The sequence below is a fragment of the Bombyx mori genome, chromosome 23 (genome assembly GCF_030269925.1).
Source record: "Bombyx mori chromosome 23, ASM3026992v2".
NCBI classification, from domain to species: domain Eukaryota; kingdom Metazoa; phylum Arthropoda; class Insecta; order Lepidoptera; family Bombycidae; genus Bombyx; species Bombyx mori.
The window spans coordinates 12,678,249-12,694,352 of NC_085129.1; the positions used below are offsets into that span (position 1 = coordinate 12,678,249).

Below are 16,104 nucleotides of genomic sequence, written 5' to 3' on the forward strand. Positions count from 1 at the left end.
CGAAAAGAAGGAGTTTGCCTGGGTTGTGAAACTCGTTACTGAAAGCATGATGGCCACTGGCGACTAACTAACACTAACCCAATAATGTAGCGACAAAGAAGTTTAAAGGGCCAAAGGCATTCACTTTGTGGAAGTTTTTGTAGCTTAACTTCGGCCAAAGAAATATGCTATCATTAACCTACCAATATCGGGCGTGAAACAGTTATATATTCCACTTTGTGTAGCGGGATAGCTTAATAGATAGACAGATAAGGATACGGGGAGTGTGTTCAATTTCTGAACGTCAAAAGGTCAGCGAGCAACGTCCGCCATGACACCAACTCTCTTTCAAATCCATCCACTAAGAGCAACGCATCAATTTTATATTTCTCTTATATTCAGTCTTTAAATTTGTCATATAAGCGTAAAATAAATATCTTAAAATAATAAATATAGTCCACGCTTATTGCTACGAGTACAACGCAAGATAGATACAAATTTATTTAGAATTCGACAGTCTGGCGGCAATCTTTGTGATGTCAACCAGCTTAATAGCTTAACACTGTACTATTATTGATCGAAGTTAACACTAAGTCAAATAAATAAGTAAAAGATTAACTTAGTTGTGTCTCCTAGTCATCTTATTAGTCCTAGTCATCTTATTAGTCCTAGTCTACTTATTTCTTTTTGAAGTTATACTTCTTTCTTTTCTTATTTAAATTTTAATGAATTTGAAAAAAAATCGATTAAACAATATCCTCAAACACGCATATTGGACATCCCTTTTCTTGACATCGTATAAATTCGGTAATTCTCGGTACGGTTCGGAAAGTTCACCTGCGGGTATATTCAGATTCGCCAACTTACGTCGGTCCTATTGTAATGAGCCATTTAGTGGGCAACTTCATTCTGTTAATTTTGTGTCACGGTGCGCGCGCATCGTAAAATTTCACTCTCATCTATTTTTCATAACACGCCTAAAGAAATATAACTTCAACAATCTGACACATTTTCGAATAGGAATTGTTAACAAATCGACAATTAAAAGCGACCCTTCACAGAACAACGAAATCGTAATTATTTTGACGGATACAATGATGTTTTAGTGCCTATTTAAATTTCATTTATTTCATCATATATTCCATAATAACAGAACAGTGACCTCAGACCGACGATGAACAAAATTGACCTTGTTTTATTGACATAGTGCGGTATCTCAGACCGGTCTAATCGATAGATAGATAGGTACTGTGATAAGTTTCTTTATCTTAAATATATCTGTCCGGATTTACAGCATATTTAATTTTATTAAAAGAATCACATTAAGTAGGTTGACTGTATTGACATTACATTTGCCGCTAGAAAGGGGATAATCTAATTTAATTTAAATGACTGAAATAAAACAATAAACGTATAATAGTGTTATAAATTATCTTTCGAAAGTGGTTTGTTGGTTTATACTTTTTTTTTGCACGGTGACGGAGCAAGCGTTAGATTCGATTTTCACAGAAAGATAGCCTATGACCCAATAGTGACGTAAAAGTGACAAACCTATATCATTAAATTCTATTTCATTAAATTATCAATAGAAGTCAGAATTACAGTTAATATTAGAATTATCAGTAAAATTATAATTATAAATTTGTTAAATCCGCGAACCACACCAATTCATAAACACCTATAAATGAAATATTAGGTCTTTACCTATGAAATGATGTTAAGAATACAGAAAGTTCTAGTATTTTTTTATAAATATTTTTACTTCTATTAATGAAAATATGCATTCATGGTGTCTCTGCCAAGGCAGTGTTAATTTTTCATTGCCCTTCCTGAAGATGTTCGGATGTGCAAACACTCTCTTCAGAGGCATTTTGTTCAGATTTTCCCTGCCAAGAAGTTGTACAAACTGGTGCCATTTGGCAAAAAAAATTATTTTAATTGTAACAGTGAACATGAGTTTATGAGTTTTTTATTATTAAGTTTTCGGTTTGGGCATTGCCTGAATAATATTATACATTTTTCAACACAAGCGACAATGCCGGTTCAAAATCCTTTTGTTCAGTTCGTGTGGTACCCACTTATCAAGTTTTTTTTACCTTGCAGTTTGTTGCAAATTGACTAATATTATTTTGATGCTAACGTCGGCGTTGTAAGCTGCTATTAACTCAGCGGTAAATTGAGTATTGCCAGCTTACACTATTGCATTTAGTTCGTAGTTATTGACTTTAAGAAACACACCAATTAATAAACAAATTACTGAATTTAAAAAAATAATTCCATATCTATAAAATAAATTTCATTTGAATTAAGAATTCATTGCCAGCCATATATAACTTACGTTTTAAATGACCTGTACAGTAAAACAATAACTTCATAGTTCATAACTTCACCTAATAATATTAAACAGGTAAATAAATGTAGAATTACCGGCGATCATAATTTATTTTATTAATACATGAAACTATTTTACGAAACATAGAACTTTTGAAGCCGTTATATTAACTGTGTTAAGCGCACAGTTTTAACACAATGCCTATTAAATATTTTTATTGACCACTCATATTAAAACCATTTCAATTGTTTAACGAAAGTACTTATTTGGTATTCATTTAAAGTTTTAAAGCTATGTAGGTATACACTTTTATAGATAAACTAAGAAAAATTGTTTTTTTTAAACCTTAACCTCAAAAAAAACAGGAAAATATTTATGTAATCATACATGCATATATATACTAAATAATGTGAGTGTCCACTGTTTGGCACCATCATGCTGTCGGCCCCAGTTAACGGTGGCAGTATCCACATTACGAGCAGTGGGCTACCCATCCAGAGCAATAAAAAAACTACTAAACTTAGTAAACACACACACACACACACACACACTCAGCACATAATTAAATGACTCTATATTACAAGAAGAAGAATTAAGAACCACGATAAGTAGCCTGCGTTTCTTTTTTTAGAGCTTTTGATCTATAAAAATAATAAAATTTTAATCATAGTTTCCCCCATCTCATTACCGCCGTGCACCATAAGATGTAAGGTCGAAAATTTGATTTCATTAAAATCCTTCAAACCGAAACGCATTCTAATAAAGAATTAAGCAAGACGGTGGAACAGAAACCGCGAATACCTATTCAAGATGAGGAGGAAACAGGGGTAGCTTGAAGAAGATCGTGTAACGCTATATCAACATCTTCGAATCTAATCTAGTCGTATATAACAATAAATAAACACATATTCTTTTAATCCATATCCATACTTGCATACCTAACTATAATATCATAAATGAGAAAGTGTTTTTTTTGTTTGTTTGTCCTTCTTTCACATCGAAACGAGGCAACAGAGTGACATGGTTTTTTAAAATGATATTATTAGGTCAGGAATGTGACATTATAGGCTACCTTTTATCCTGAAAAAATATTTCTTTCCCACGGGAAACACGTCACTTTTCCTTGACCACGCGGGCAAAGCCGTTTGTAACGGTTAGTATAATTTACATACATATACCTATAGCCTCTGACCGTTATTTTCTGAAAACTGAAAACACAGTTCTCAGTCTCAAGCCATTTTCACGATCGCAAGCTGTCCGAGCGACTTGCGATAAATAAAACCATAATGAAATTATTACACGCGTTGTTCGTTACACGCTATCCGGAATCATTTATAGATCAATTGCTGAAATTCAATTAATAGTAAATCACCAGAAAATAATGTGTGTTTCGTGCATATCTGACTCCCACACGAAACGGAACAGGACCGATTTGGGCACAGTCAAATCTAAATCGTGGTTAATTTCCTAACTAACTCTATATTAATAGAACATAACGAAAGCACGTTCAGAAACAATTAAACTATAAAATGTTTCGCGTATTTCTGACGCGTTTATCTCTCTTTGTACTTACTGTAATGAAAACATAAAATTATATCTATAATTATATAAAAATATCGTTACAGAAACATATAAATAACTCTGAAATCGAAACCAGACTCAGCATTTTGAAACGAAATCCATAACGTAACAGACTTTATGGCTATTGAACACTACGATGTCTAATTTTTATCTTTTTATACCGTCCGTTGAATCCACAGATGGTGATGTCCCCGTGGGCTGTAAAGACGCCGGCACTACCGCGGTGGTCGCCGGCGGGAGGGTTCAGATAGGTGATAAATAAGCAGTTATCTCGGTACATCGGCACGCAGGTGGCGCACCGTGAGAATAACATTCTGAACAAACACCGTAGTTTCATTAGAACGCAGATTGATGTGCTATATCTGTTGGCATCTATGTTTAATTCCATTTATAACTACTTCTAACGTGAATTTTTCATCTTTATCGAATCTACATGATTACATATTACATAGTTTTACTCTAGAAGGTCTAATTAATTTCATCATCACGACATAACAATTTCTAATTTAAAATTTATATGAAAGTTAAAATCAAACCCGCGGGTACAGAGTTAGTGTACATAAGTATTTTAAATAGCATTTCAGACACCAATTACATCTCATTTCTCAACAAGCATTAATATAAAGTCATTAAGCTGGTTCATTATCAACAATCAAGTGATCGAAATTGCCGGGTTCAGACTCTCTGTAACATGTTACAGACTAATTTATAACCACAAGCCGCTGCTTAAACATTGATTGAAAAAAATACCTACACTAAACATAAAATAATTTTATTGTCATGTTACCTACATTTACATTTGTTGTACATATCCGCTGGCTATTAATAAAATCGATTCGAAAATAAAATAATCAAAGAAATTCACTAACATTTACATTTTAGCATTTATGTATCAAAAGAGCCGAACGAAAATAAAAATACAGTTAGATAAAAAAAATATTAGAAGCATAACATCGTCGGAATTGACAAAGGGAGTAAATTGTGATGTATCCAGCTATCGTGATTCGTGAGTCATTCCCCTGTAGAGTCAGACGGTATTATCTGAAAACAATATGGCGACTGTGGCATCCGAATCGTGAGTTTTGACTTTTAATGTCTCGTTTATGGCTAAGTACGTAATATTATGTAAGTAATGCGACTACAAGTAAATTATTATGTTCGAGTCAATTCGATGGCCAAGTAATAAATATACATTTGATAATTTGTTCTTTAAGTTCGTAAATGTCGACTATCTGTTCAAATGTCTTGTAGCCATTTTGGTGAATAAACGAAATTACTCTGTTAAATTCTATGAATCGGTTTGTCATGTTTTTTGAAAAAACGAGTCGGGTTTATAATTTTTTTTTCATTGCTTCCAGTCTTAAGATAAGGGGTAGAAATTAAGAAATAAAACTTATTATTATTATACGAAGATTACTATAATTTTCCGTAGTAGAAACCAAAATTATTTCTAATTTGGATGTATTGGAAAATGACTTCGAACAAAACAAAATTTGATAGTCGTGTGGCAAGCGACTCCAAGTCGTTTACAAGTAGCAATAACAGTAAGTCCTATTGTGAGCAACAACAAATATACCGGCTAAAATGAACAGATAATTCCGAATCATTTACTTACAAAAGCACACATTTCATTACAAACACTAAAAACCAAGTCATAAATCACGCGGCCTCTTTACTGACGTAACCACTTAATCCTATTGGTGAAAGGATACCCTCTCGAGGTCGCAAGGAATACTTAGTAATGCCCAAAACACGAGCTTCTTGCACAAGAGGGCTTTTGTTCTCGCCGTCTTAGGTACCAAGATAACATCGAGAAGATATCGCCTGTGAAATAGATGGGCTGTTTACTTGACAAGAATAAGAATGGCTCTTACAAATTGTAGACAAGATCTTTGATCTCCTACTATTCAGATGTCAATCTACATTATAGTATTTAATAGAACATCTAAAATTGAGTACCTGTAGCATTTTGTTTCCAAATTATTATCGTCTCGGATTATCGTCAATCCGTGGCCGAAAAGGCATGACGGTGATAACAATTCAGCAGTACTTAGAACACCATGCGTATCAAAGATAAAAATTAGGAGGGGATGAAAATACGATGTTTAGTAGGGAACCAGGAATCTCTCACAATTGCTTAGGGTTTATGCTTGCCCTACCTATTGAACAAAAACGTACATGTGTACTTAGATATGGTTGCTTAGCGGTAAATATACGGAAGATGGTGATGTCTACAATTGCAGACACATTAGATTTCAGTAGCTGAGGCTCCTTGATTTGCTTTCTCTTGACTTCTATGATTTTTAAATACAAAGAAAAATCAACAGAAAACAATTTCTATAATAATTTACTTAGATGATTGTTACCATTCCTTTTTTTTTTAATTACTACATCGACAATGAATGTCCGCAACTGGACAAAAAGGTATCCCTATATGTAGACTAATTGTACAATAGTCATTAAAAATATATTTAAGTGACAATCTCAAATAAATACAAAATTTGTTATTTATTTGCTGTTTATAACGCCAATGAAACGTGTGCAATGTATTCTTTAAAATAACGTTTATCTTTGGATTAAGGCAATGTGGGTATATCCGGTTTCTATCCATAAATAACAATCGAATCGGTATCTCAGATCTCGAATAACTTCTCATGAGGCATGTCTGTGTTTATAGCGTATAGTGGACAATGGACCAATAAAAAGACCAGTAATTATAGAACTTGGCCGTGTGATAGGAGACGACGGACTTGCGCGGCTATCGTATGATCTAGGCCTACTAATAAGCCTCATTGATTTGTGCTAGGGGCCATGCATGTCACTACTTACATCGAAGTCCTGTTTACGAAGCTGATTTAACTTAAGAACCATAGAGATTATTGTTGTAACTTCCTAATAAAAACATCGTTAACGGTATTTTGCTTAAAACACACAGATACAATAAATTTAAAGCCGAAGAAGAATTCTAGTTTAAGTATATGTATTTCAAAATATTTATATCAGCACTCCGCAAATAATTACAGCGTTAAAGTTCAAATCTTTGAGTACCTACTTTGACAATAGGCTAGCTTGTATCAATTATATGAAATGAGAATAATAAATCAGCCTGTACAATATGTCAGTGAGACATATTCGAGCGAGACGTTAACAATAGTACCCAGGACACCAGCTAGTCGCCTTAGAAACGAATCTAGATCTAGCCTTGGCAACACGTGTGACTGGATTTGAGTGTATTAGTAAGTGCTATTTGGTTACACATATGAATTAAATTTTAGCTTTAATAATCTTTTATCTAATGGTCATTCTGTTTACTTCTAAACTCTTGCGTACTACTCAGTTAACTTGGATTTTGAGGCAGGACAAAATATTGCTCGACAATAAGACATTTGGAATCCTTTTTGATATTCATCTGCTATTAGGTATTTGTCTAGCCCAAAATAATTTATTTGAATACCTACTTTATTTCAGTAAGTACTAACCTACCCATATTAGCTGTGAAACAAATAAAAGTTATCGAAGTGCTTTTTGAAAGTCTGACTAAAAGTTCTTTTTAACGACCCGTATTTAGAAATATCTTATTTAGGTAATCTTGTTAAATTAAAACAGTACAATTCGGATTTACAGTTTAATATTGGCAGACATTTTAAAATGTTGGTATCAAGTTTAGGATGAAGGCAAAAAAGTCTAAAACCAAAAGGTGTCTAAAAGTTTCTGTAGTACCATATACGGAAACGAGGATGATGGAAGCTGCTAGGCTATACTCGCGAACATGCTGTTTTAAGATTTCTAATATTTTTACAATAAAGTGATATAAACCTAACAGATCTAAAACTGATGTATTGTCTATTTAATGATACAATAATGAAATCATAATTTAATCGATCTAACATTTGTAATAATGGCAAGTTTACAGTTAATTTATTCAATTTAAAGCCTGGCTACAATTAAAAATATTAACTGGAATATTATAGGTTTCGTTTGATGCGATTGTAAGCTTTATGTTTAAGTAAAGTATTTTTTTTCACTGCACTTGTAGTTAAATACCTATTAAATAAAAATGTAAATCCTTACCTTTCTGTTCAAAATAAAATAAACCGGTATCGCTTCACATACAATTAGGCTTGCAAGAAAGACACTTATCACAAAGTCAGTTCGTTGCACTATTCGTTTACTTTTGAAATTATTATTTGTATCTGACCGGACAGTTCACGAGTATTTTGAACGGCGTCACACTCCTTATGAAGCACCGCGTGCATTTCAATGGATGAAAGTGTAAACTGTGGTTTTTGTATGGTGTTTTCTCGTTCTCGCTGACCCAAACGAAAGAGACGCAAATATTAGGCTCGTGAGTTTGATTTAGAGTGAAGCGACTACAGCTTCGCCCACATCTTATTTTTATTCTAATTTACATTTTGAAACCCCTGTCCTACCCATTTAGGCCCTAATGTCACTTCAACTTCAAGAACTCGAGTAATCTAAAATAGGAAAAGGTAAAAAATAAAAAAAACAATTTGGATGTATATTTTTATTTTCATTGGTGGCAAGAACCAGAGTAGCGAGCACAACCTAATGATTAGGCAAATGGTAACTATTTTCAGGGATAACATCTAAACTAAACTTAAATGATTTATTAGCTAGTTTTACAATTTTTACAAAAGCAAAATAAGGTCCAATTACTTTAGACGAGAATTTAACAGGTACGTTTTTTGGTTTGAAATACTAAAACGCGAAATCCCTTCACTGGCTCCTACCCCGGCGATAGATTTAAATTTGAAAGACTACTCATTTCCAGTTTACAAAAATTACATATAATTTGAAATTCAAAGCAAACGCGCATGTAACCAACGTCGATCGGTTACAGGCCCACTTGTTACAGTCGTGATAGCTAAAAATCTTGTTAAACTACAGGCAAATTTTTCGTGTGCTGACTTTGCTACGTGTCCAAACTTATTTTTGTGTTAATTTTGTTTTCACAAATGAAATTTGTTTTTTTTTTAATGAAGATTTCAGATACACGCAAATTTAAAAGTTGATTATATTGGAATAACCTTTACATTACATACAGAAGAAAAGCTCATTTGCCACTTACTAGTAATCATGTGGCTTACAAATAAGAGAAAAAAAATTTAGGGGACAACTAACTTTCATTACACTTGTCACTGATAAGGATGTCAGATTCTAAAATTACAATGATCAAGTGTATTGAATAATGCTAACTTCGTTATAAATAACCCCAATACACATTATAATTTTTGATCAAAAATTTCGGCAATGTCTGATGGGCTTATTTACATCGTGTTACTTATTAAGTCTGCAATAGAATGGTGTTCCCCACCCAGATGTTAGTTTGTCCCCTCTACCAATACTAATGCAGACTTAATTTCTTGACAATTTTGTCAAAAACGTATCCTTAGATGTTTCGGATCAATGATAGTTCAAAATAGTATTTTATATTACGATTGATCGATTGCCAAACATAATATAGTACGAACTTGATTTTTTTTTTGGATTTTTTAATTTTTTCAAGATGTAATTCTTTAGCGAATATCGTTAATGCAATAAGTACAAATATAGTAAGAACTTATGACAAAAACAAAAATAATTGGATATGACATTATTTGACAAAAATGAAATATGAATTATGAGTTTAAAATATACCCAACCGCACTAATGAGAAAATGTTAGAAAACAATTAAATGGTACATAATATAATTTACTCAACACATGAACTATTCTTCAAATGAATGTTTGAAGAATAGTTCATATGTTAAATGCAAGAAATGAATTTAAGTATATATATAAAATTAAAGAATATTACTATACATTGAATTCACCGAATATGTACTAAATAAAATACTATATACATAATATCTCAAGTGTTGCAATGAATTTTTGTATTTTTTTGTTTTTTTTTTCATATTTGAATAATTACAAACTGAAGTAAATCACACTACAGAAAAAATATATATAAAACACGACACAAAATAAAATATGCATGTTTTTTTTATGAAATTGCAACAATAACTATGAAAGACTTTTAAAATAAAATACAAGTGGAACGGATTAAATGTCGGAAATCGACTCAAGCGAAGTCTTGAGATGTCGATTTCCCACTATCAATCGACCGAAAATCGTTAGGCCCGACGTTCCGGTACATAATGAAAATATAACAAAATATAATATACACATTTTACGCTTTATATGAACTATAATAACAGTTACGGCTACATAAACTGTTACAATCCACATGATGAGCTGTAAATTATGTTACAACGTCCTTAGTCCCAGACGCGGACGGTATTTGAACAAATGAAGCGAGCAAACATCGCGATCCGGGACTCGAACGGTAAAGTTCACACCGGCACTTCCTATACTGTTCAACGTCCTATTTACCACTTCTCGAAACACTAACACCTCCTACATTTACATGATGCAGCCATTCAATAAAACTACGCTGCATTAACATAAGAAACTGGACGAACCATTAAAAGGTCCGCAGCTTTCCGTAAACATATCGCGGACCGCGGACACGGCGAAGCGCATTCCTTAAGTCAACTCAAGATGTTTGATCGGTATAATAAATTTTGCTCAGCACCCCAAAATAATTATCGAAATGCTCCACAGAATGCTCTTTAATATTGCGCTGGTCAACTGAAAGTGCAGTGCGCACAACACAACCCATTTTGACTTATAGTGGAGTCAGAAATGCGCTTATTCATCTGCAGACAGATCCGTGTATAAATTTATAACTTTTTATAACACAAACAGAACAATTTTTTTGAAAAAAAAAATGGAATTTAGTTTGCCGAAAACCATATTGAAACATAACAAAAATAATATTAAGTGTTCTAACTAGATTTATATTAACAAATTAAAATAATCGGGACGATATTGTGAGAATAATATAAGAATCGTCCTAACATTCTAAGTGAAATGTTATCGCTTAGTTAGATTTTTGTCATTTTAATTGAAATGTAAATCCAATTTGTCAGAAAAACGGTCATTTGAAAAGTAAATTTCATAACTTCGTTAAAATAACACCAAAACATACCAAGAAAACGAAGCGAGAACATTTTACTTAAAATCCTACAATTGCATTTTTTACAAGAAATCATTAACTAAAATTAAGATACACTTTCTTCCCCTCGATATCTAAGACGGGAATTTCCGCGCCTGTCGTCACTATTCTCTCGAAAACTAAGCTCGAGGCTCCTCTTTAAGCTATTCTATCGTTATTATGTCTACTTTCATGACACATATCGGACTACCGGAATCACCGCTCACAAATTTATTCTGAAAAAACGAAGGAGCGATGCGGCGAGACGAGGTGAGGCCAACTGGGGCACGGGACGGCGGGACAGCACTAGCGCGTGAGGGGCCGGTCCAGCGCCAGCGCACAGCACGCCAGGAAGCGCGCGTGCGGGTGCGTGCACGCCGGCGCACACCGCAGCGCTGCACTGTGACGACGCTTACGGTCACGTGGGCTCTCTTCTGGCTCGTCCGGCTCCGGCTCGCCGGCCGCGTAGCGCGCGTGCGCCGCGCTGATGTCCGACAGCAGCTCCTCCCACTCACGAGACAGGTCGGCGTGCAGGGGAGGCGGCGGCGGCGCGGAGGGCGCGGCCCGGGCGCTACACGCAGTGCAGGCGCGCGCTTCGCCCCACACACGCTCATCGCCGCCGCGCATCTTCTTGGCTGCGGCCCCGCACTCCTCGCACTCCCACGCTGAATCGAGTAGGCGCTCCGTCTGCACAGCCGCGTTACGCTGCCGCAGAGGGAATCGCAAGCGGAGACCGACTTCCTCGAGGTCGGGACATCGTTGCGCCGCTGTCAGGTTGAGTCGACCGTAGCGGATGGTGCACGCGCCACGGTACTCGAGGTACCGCTCGGCCGCCACGTACACGCCACCGCGAGGACTGCGTCGCTCCTCCACTGGGTCGAGGTCGCCGCGGATGTCGAACGTATCGCCGTCCACATAGCGTGGTGCTTCCGCGTCAGACTCGCGCCGAATGGGGCGGAAGTGCGTACGCGCCGACGTCAACAGGTCCTCCCGGGCGGCGGACTCGGACGCGCGCACTGGGCCTGCGGGCGGCAACGGTGCGGGGGGCGGCACGGCGCGGCCCCGCCTCGGCGGAACTTCAACGAACCCGCTGGTGTCGCGGCTGTGGTTGATAGCGGTGAAAGAGCGCATGGTGTCGGCGACGGCGGCGAGTGCCTCGTAGATGTCTTCACCTTCGTAGAGTGCGAAGGAGTCAAGCTCGGCGGGTGCGGGGTCGGCAATGTGCAAGGGTCGCAGACGCTCAGTTACCGCTTCCACGGGCAGAGTCAAAGACCCACTACCGAACGTTAAATTTTCGAACGATTTTGGCAAACTTTTCTTCTCGGGTGGCGGTAAGTCGGATGGGGAAGAAAGGAGGTCGTGAAAGTCGATCGGTAGGTCCTGGTATTCATCATCTGGAGTGTTTTGATCCCAGAGAGCCTCAATGCTGCGATCAAACTTCGCTTCGAACTTGGCGTAAAGCTCCTCATCGGCAGGCGAGAGTGTGCGTGGCTCCAGATCATCAGCAAGTACCCAATCAGTATCGAGGTCAAGTCCATCATCCCAATCAGGTACAGCATTATCAAGTGGTTTGTTGTTGCGGATGTCATCAGTGATGGTGTTTTCACAAGTGCCATATCCCTCATCAAGAGCTATGGCACGAATAAACTCTTTGACTGGATCTTGGGTCTCCATATCCCAAACACCCTCATATGTAACCCACTCAGGCAAGCTGTCCTTACTTTCAAAAGAGCGATTGTGACCGTTGCTCCTCTTTCTGTTTCTTCTTTGTCCGTGGTAAGAGTTGCGTCGTTCTTTTCCCACAAACTTCTTATTCCTCAAGCTCCAATCCTTGGACGGAGACAATTCGCATTGCATTTTGGCTGTGACTTCAGTGACAGTCTTACGACACCAAGCAGGTGGAGGCAGATAATACTGCAAAGGTGACTCTTGCCCTTTCTTCAGAGCTGGAAATGCAGCGTAATATTGACGTACAGCCTCTGCTTGTTCTATAGAACACGTTGGCATACCTATGACAGAATCTTCGTGATCTTTTATGTCCTGGAGACTAGTACACAGCTGATCAACAATGTTTCCTAAATTGTGTTCCTGGAAAGAAAAAAAATTATGTTTTGACAAAAGTACTAATTAACAGATTGAAAAAAAAGGCTTTGTATGACAAAAGAAAAATATAATCATTTTATATTGAAAATAGTCAGGGCAAAAACGTAAGGACTACTCTAAAACTCACTTCATACACGGAATGACAATGCAAATAAGAACTAACCTTACCATAAACAATCAAACAAATGAAGATTACTTTACTCGAAACCAGTTCGATAATTAAAGGAACACAAGTGCAATCATTTTATAGGCAATATTTTAACTTTGGAAATCACGTTAATAAAGTGTGTCCATGTAGATATAATTTTGACACAACAATCCAAATTTTTAAGAACAAATTACATGGAACATTGCCTATAAAAATTGTGAAACTGATGTACAAATGCTGTATACCTTTCTGTAAGGATTCTTATAATCGTTAAAGTTCTTCATTTTAAAAATCCCCCTGTTATGGTCACTATCCAGTGTTACTGAGCACTGCATTGCCTCTTGAGAGGGGAAAAAATAACCATTAGTCAATTGTTTCTTTATTTGATGATCATTAGCTATTTATCTCTTAATTATCTTTCCACAAGTGCTACTTATCAAATAGTGGGTATTTTGTAGCTATCTCTTGCAATATGATGTGAAAGGAAACAAATTATAATGAATTTACGTTTGGTTTTAAACAAATTTCCTTCCCATGTTAGGAATACCCAAAATACCTACATTCCAGTGTAAAGTGAGTATAGAATCGCTGGAGACATTCTACTTAGGGCTATATTATTGGTTTGCTCACCTGAATGCAGACTGTAGGTATCAGATGATGAAGTGTGGAGTGTGTTGAAGTGATCTTGACGTGGCAGGCCCGCAGGCTATCGCCCTGCTCTCTCTCTTGTGTTTACGCATCCTGCCCTTGATAGTGTCTGTCGTTATCAAACACCATCATCGCACATAAATCTCGTGAGTCCATTTTACTATCGCCGTGGGCCGTGTGTATAAATCGATCCTTTGTTTGTCCTTCGTTACTAATACATGCTTATATCTTTGGCCTGTTGTTTGCTAGTGTTTCGATTCTCGATATGATGCACCGTTTGACTCTTAATATTTTCGCAATCGCATTGTCACTAGCTAGTAACGAATAACGCACTTCGTGCACCCCTTACTTCTGCAAATACAAGCATTCTTTATGTACGACAGGTTACGTGTGGTATTTTCACATAAAGATCGCTGAGATTTAGGATACGCACAAAGAATTTAGGCATATAAATGCCCGCGGCCCTGTGCGCCATACTAAATGGGTCGATGTCGATGGCGCCAAAACGTCATTCGACTGAGGGCGAGATTAAAAACTATCCAAAATCTACATTTACACTAACTTTATTATATTACCAAATAAAATATCAAACCTCCAAACAAAAAACCCAACGTATTTTATCGTAGTTGTACTGAGTCATTGTAATAAAGACCACGGTACTATTGCAATTTCACAAGAAGGCGATAGTGTTACATGATGCACTTTCACTAAGTATGTGCGATTAATTTCCGAGTTGGCACATGAAATATACAACAAAAAATGGAAATTACTCACCTGTAATAATTTAAACGACGTTAGAATATCATGTTATATCAGTATACACACACCCCACATGAAAAAAACATGGCAGCCGCAACGAGTGAGTGAGAGTCAAAAAATTATTTATTTTGCGCAGCTCCGTCAAAAATTTGAATGACGTCGTCTTATAACCAATCAAATTGAGAAGATTTTCAAACACGATTCAAAATGGCCGTTCTTCGACCTGTAGTAAAGACTTTTGTAGCTTGTGATTCGACAAAATAAGCCATTGGCTAAACATTGTCATCCAATTCACAAAGTAACCAATGAGTTTTAATATTTTTTTTTTTTTTTTATTGCCCTTGTAGGCAGACGAGCATACGGCCCACCTGATGGTGAGTGGTTACCGTCGCCCATGGACTTCAGCAATGCCAGGGGCAGAGCCAAGCCGCTGCCTATCGATTGACATTCTTTGAATGCCTTAAATAGTTTTTGTCGCAAACGTTAGGCGGTAAATTTAAAATTATCTTTATTATTCTTTATGTAATGCACACGTACCTATGCTCTGAAAGTCGTATTACATACTTTTTAAATTATACTCAAAATATTTACAGTATCAATTTTATTTGATAAATAAGGTCCAAGCTTAAAGTATTAATTGTATTAATTATATATTTATTAAATTAACGAACTATGTGCTATCAATTAAATTATTTAACAGTTCTTCCACCCTGCAAACCGAATATTTAAAAAAAATCTAGTCTATAGCCTTGGAATAGTTGGCATGAGCGCTTGGTTAACCAAATTCAAATTCAAATTCAATTCAAGCGCTTGGTTAACCAATTGGGTTAATGTAGTGTAACTCCAGATTTTTCTCTGAACGTGGTTTTTGGAATTTGAGAAAAAATATAACTGAACCTCCATTTTATTGAGAGATTATTACATTAAATCTTATATCTTTTATTCATGTCTTTGGCCTTTTACTGTGAATAATGAGCAGTATTAATCGGGTTATAACGGAGTTGTTAGTACTGAATGGTTCTAGATTTTATGCGCGCACTATTGTCCAGTCCAGACCGTGCGAAGGTCACGAGAACATACCGGCTGTAACTGCTTTAAAGAAATGGCTCTGGAAATCTTCGTATGAAGGCTATATTCAATATTTGAATTTTATTATAACAAAGCATTTGTTATTCAAAACAGCAACCAGTGGTGGTAATTATTCAATAAGAAAGAAAGCAATGGACATTATGATTTTGTACCACTACCTCGGGGTGCAAGACAGCGTGTGAAAACTTTTTTTTTCTTTTACCTATCTCTCAATTTTCTAAAATCAGTGAATTAACGCCTTACACCATAGATTATACACTTAATTTATTTGAGACCTTGCATGGTAAAGGTATCTTCAGAGTAGGCCGTACTGAATTTCATAGATCGTTTTATTTTTATAAACGAAATGAAACCATCTAGAATTGTTGTCATCTGGCAAGTATCGTAAAAGTATATTATGCGAACGAA

The 16,104-nt window shown here is 36.2% G+C and overlaps 2 protein-coding genes across 2 annotated transcripts in view; both read right to left on the minus strand.

Annotated features, from left to right (window-relative positions):
• LOC100174824 (fez1) overlaps positions 1-8,132 on the minus strand; it is a 98,664-nt gene extending 90,532 nt beyond the window's left edge. Inside the window, 1 exon segment of the mRNA NM_001130878.1 lies at positions 7,964-8,132. The gene's annotated coding sequence lies outside the window, so the exon portion shown is untranslated.
• Positions 8,133-8,402: 270 nt separating this feature from the next.
• On the minus strand, positions 8,403-16,007 carry LOC101738318 (uncharacterized). The gene is made up of 4 exons (XM_021352237.3): positions 14,623-16,007; positions 13,831-14,199; positions 13,446-13,540; positions 8,403-13,037 (listed from the first exon to the last, which is right to left on the minus strand). The coding sequence occupies exons 3-4, from the start codon at positions 13,533-13,535 to the stop codon at positions 11,256-11,258; spliced, it is 1,872 nt and encodes a 623-aa protein (XP_021207912.2). The 5' UTR covers positions 13,536-13,540; positions 13,831-14,199; positions 14,623-16,007; the 3' UTR covers positions 8,403-11,255.
• Between the last annotated feature and the right edge of the window lie 97 nt (positions 16,008-16,104).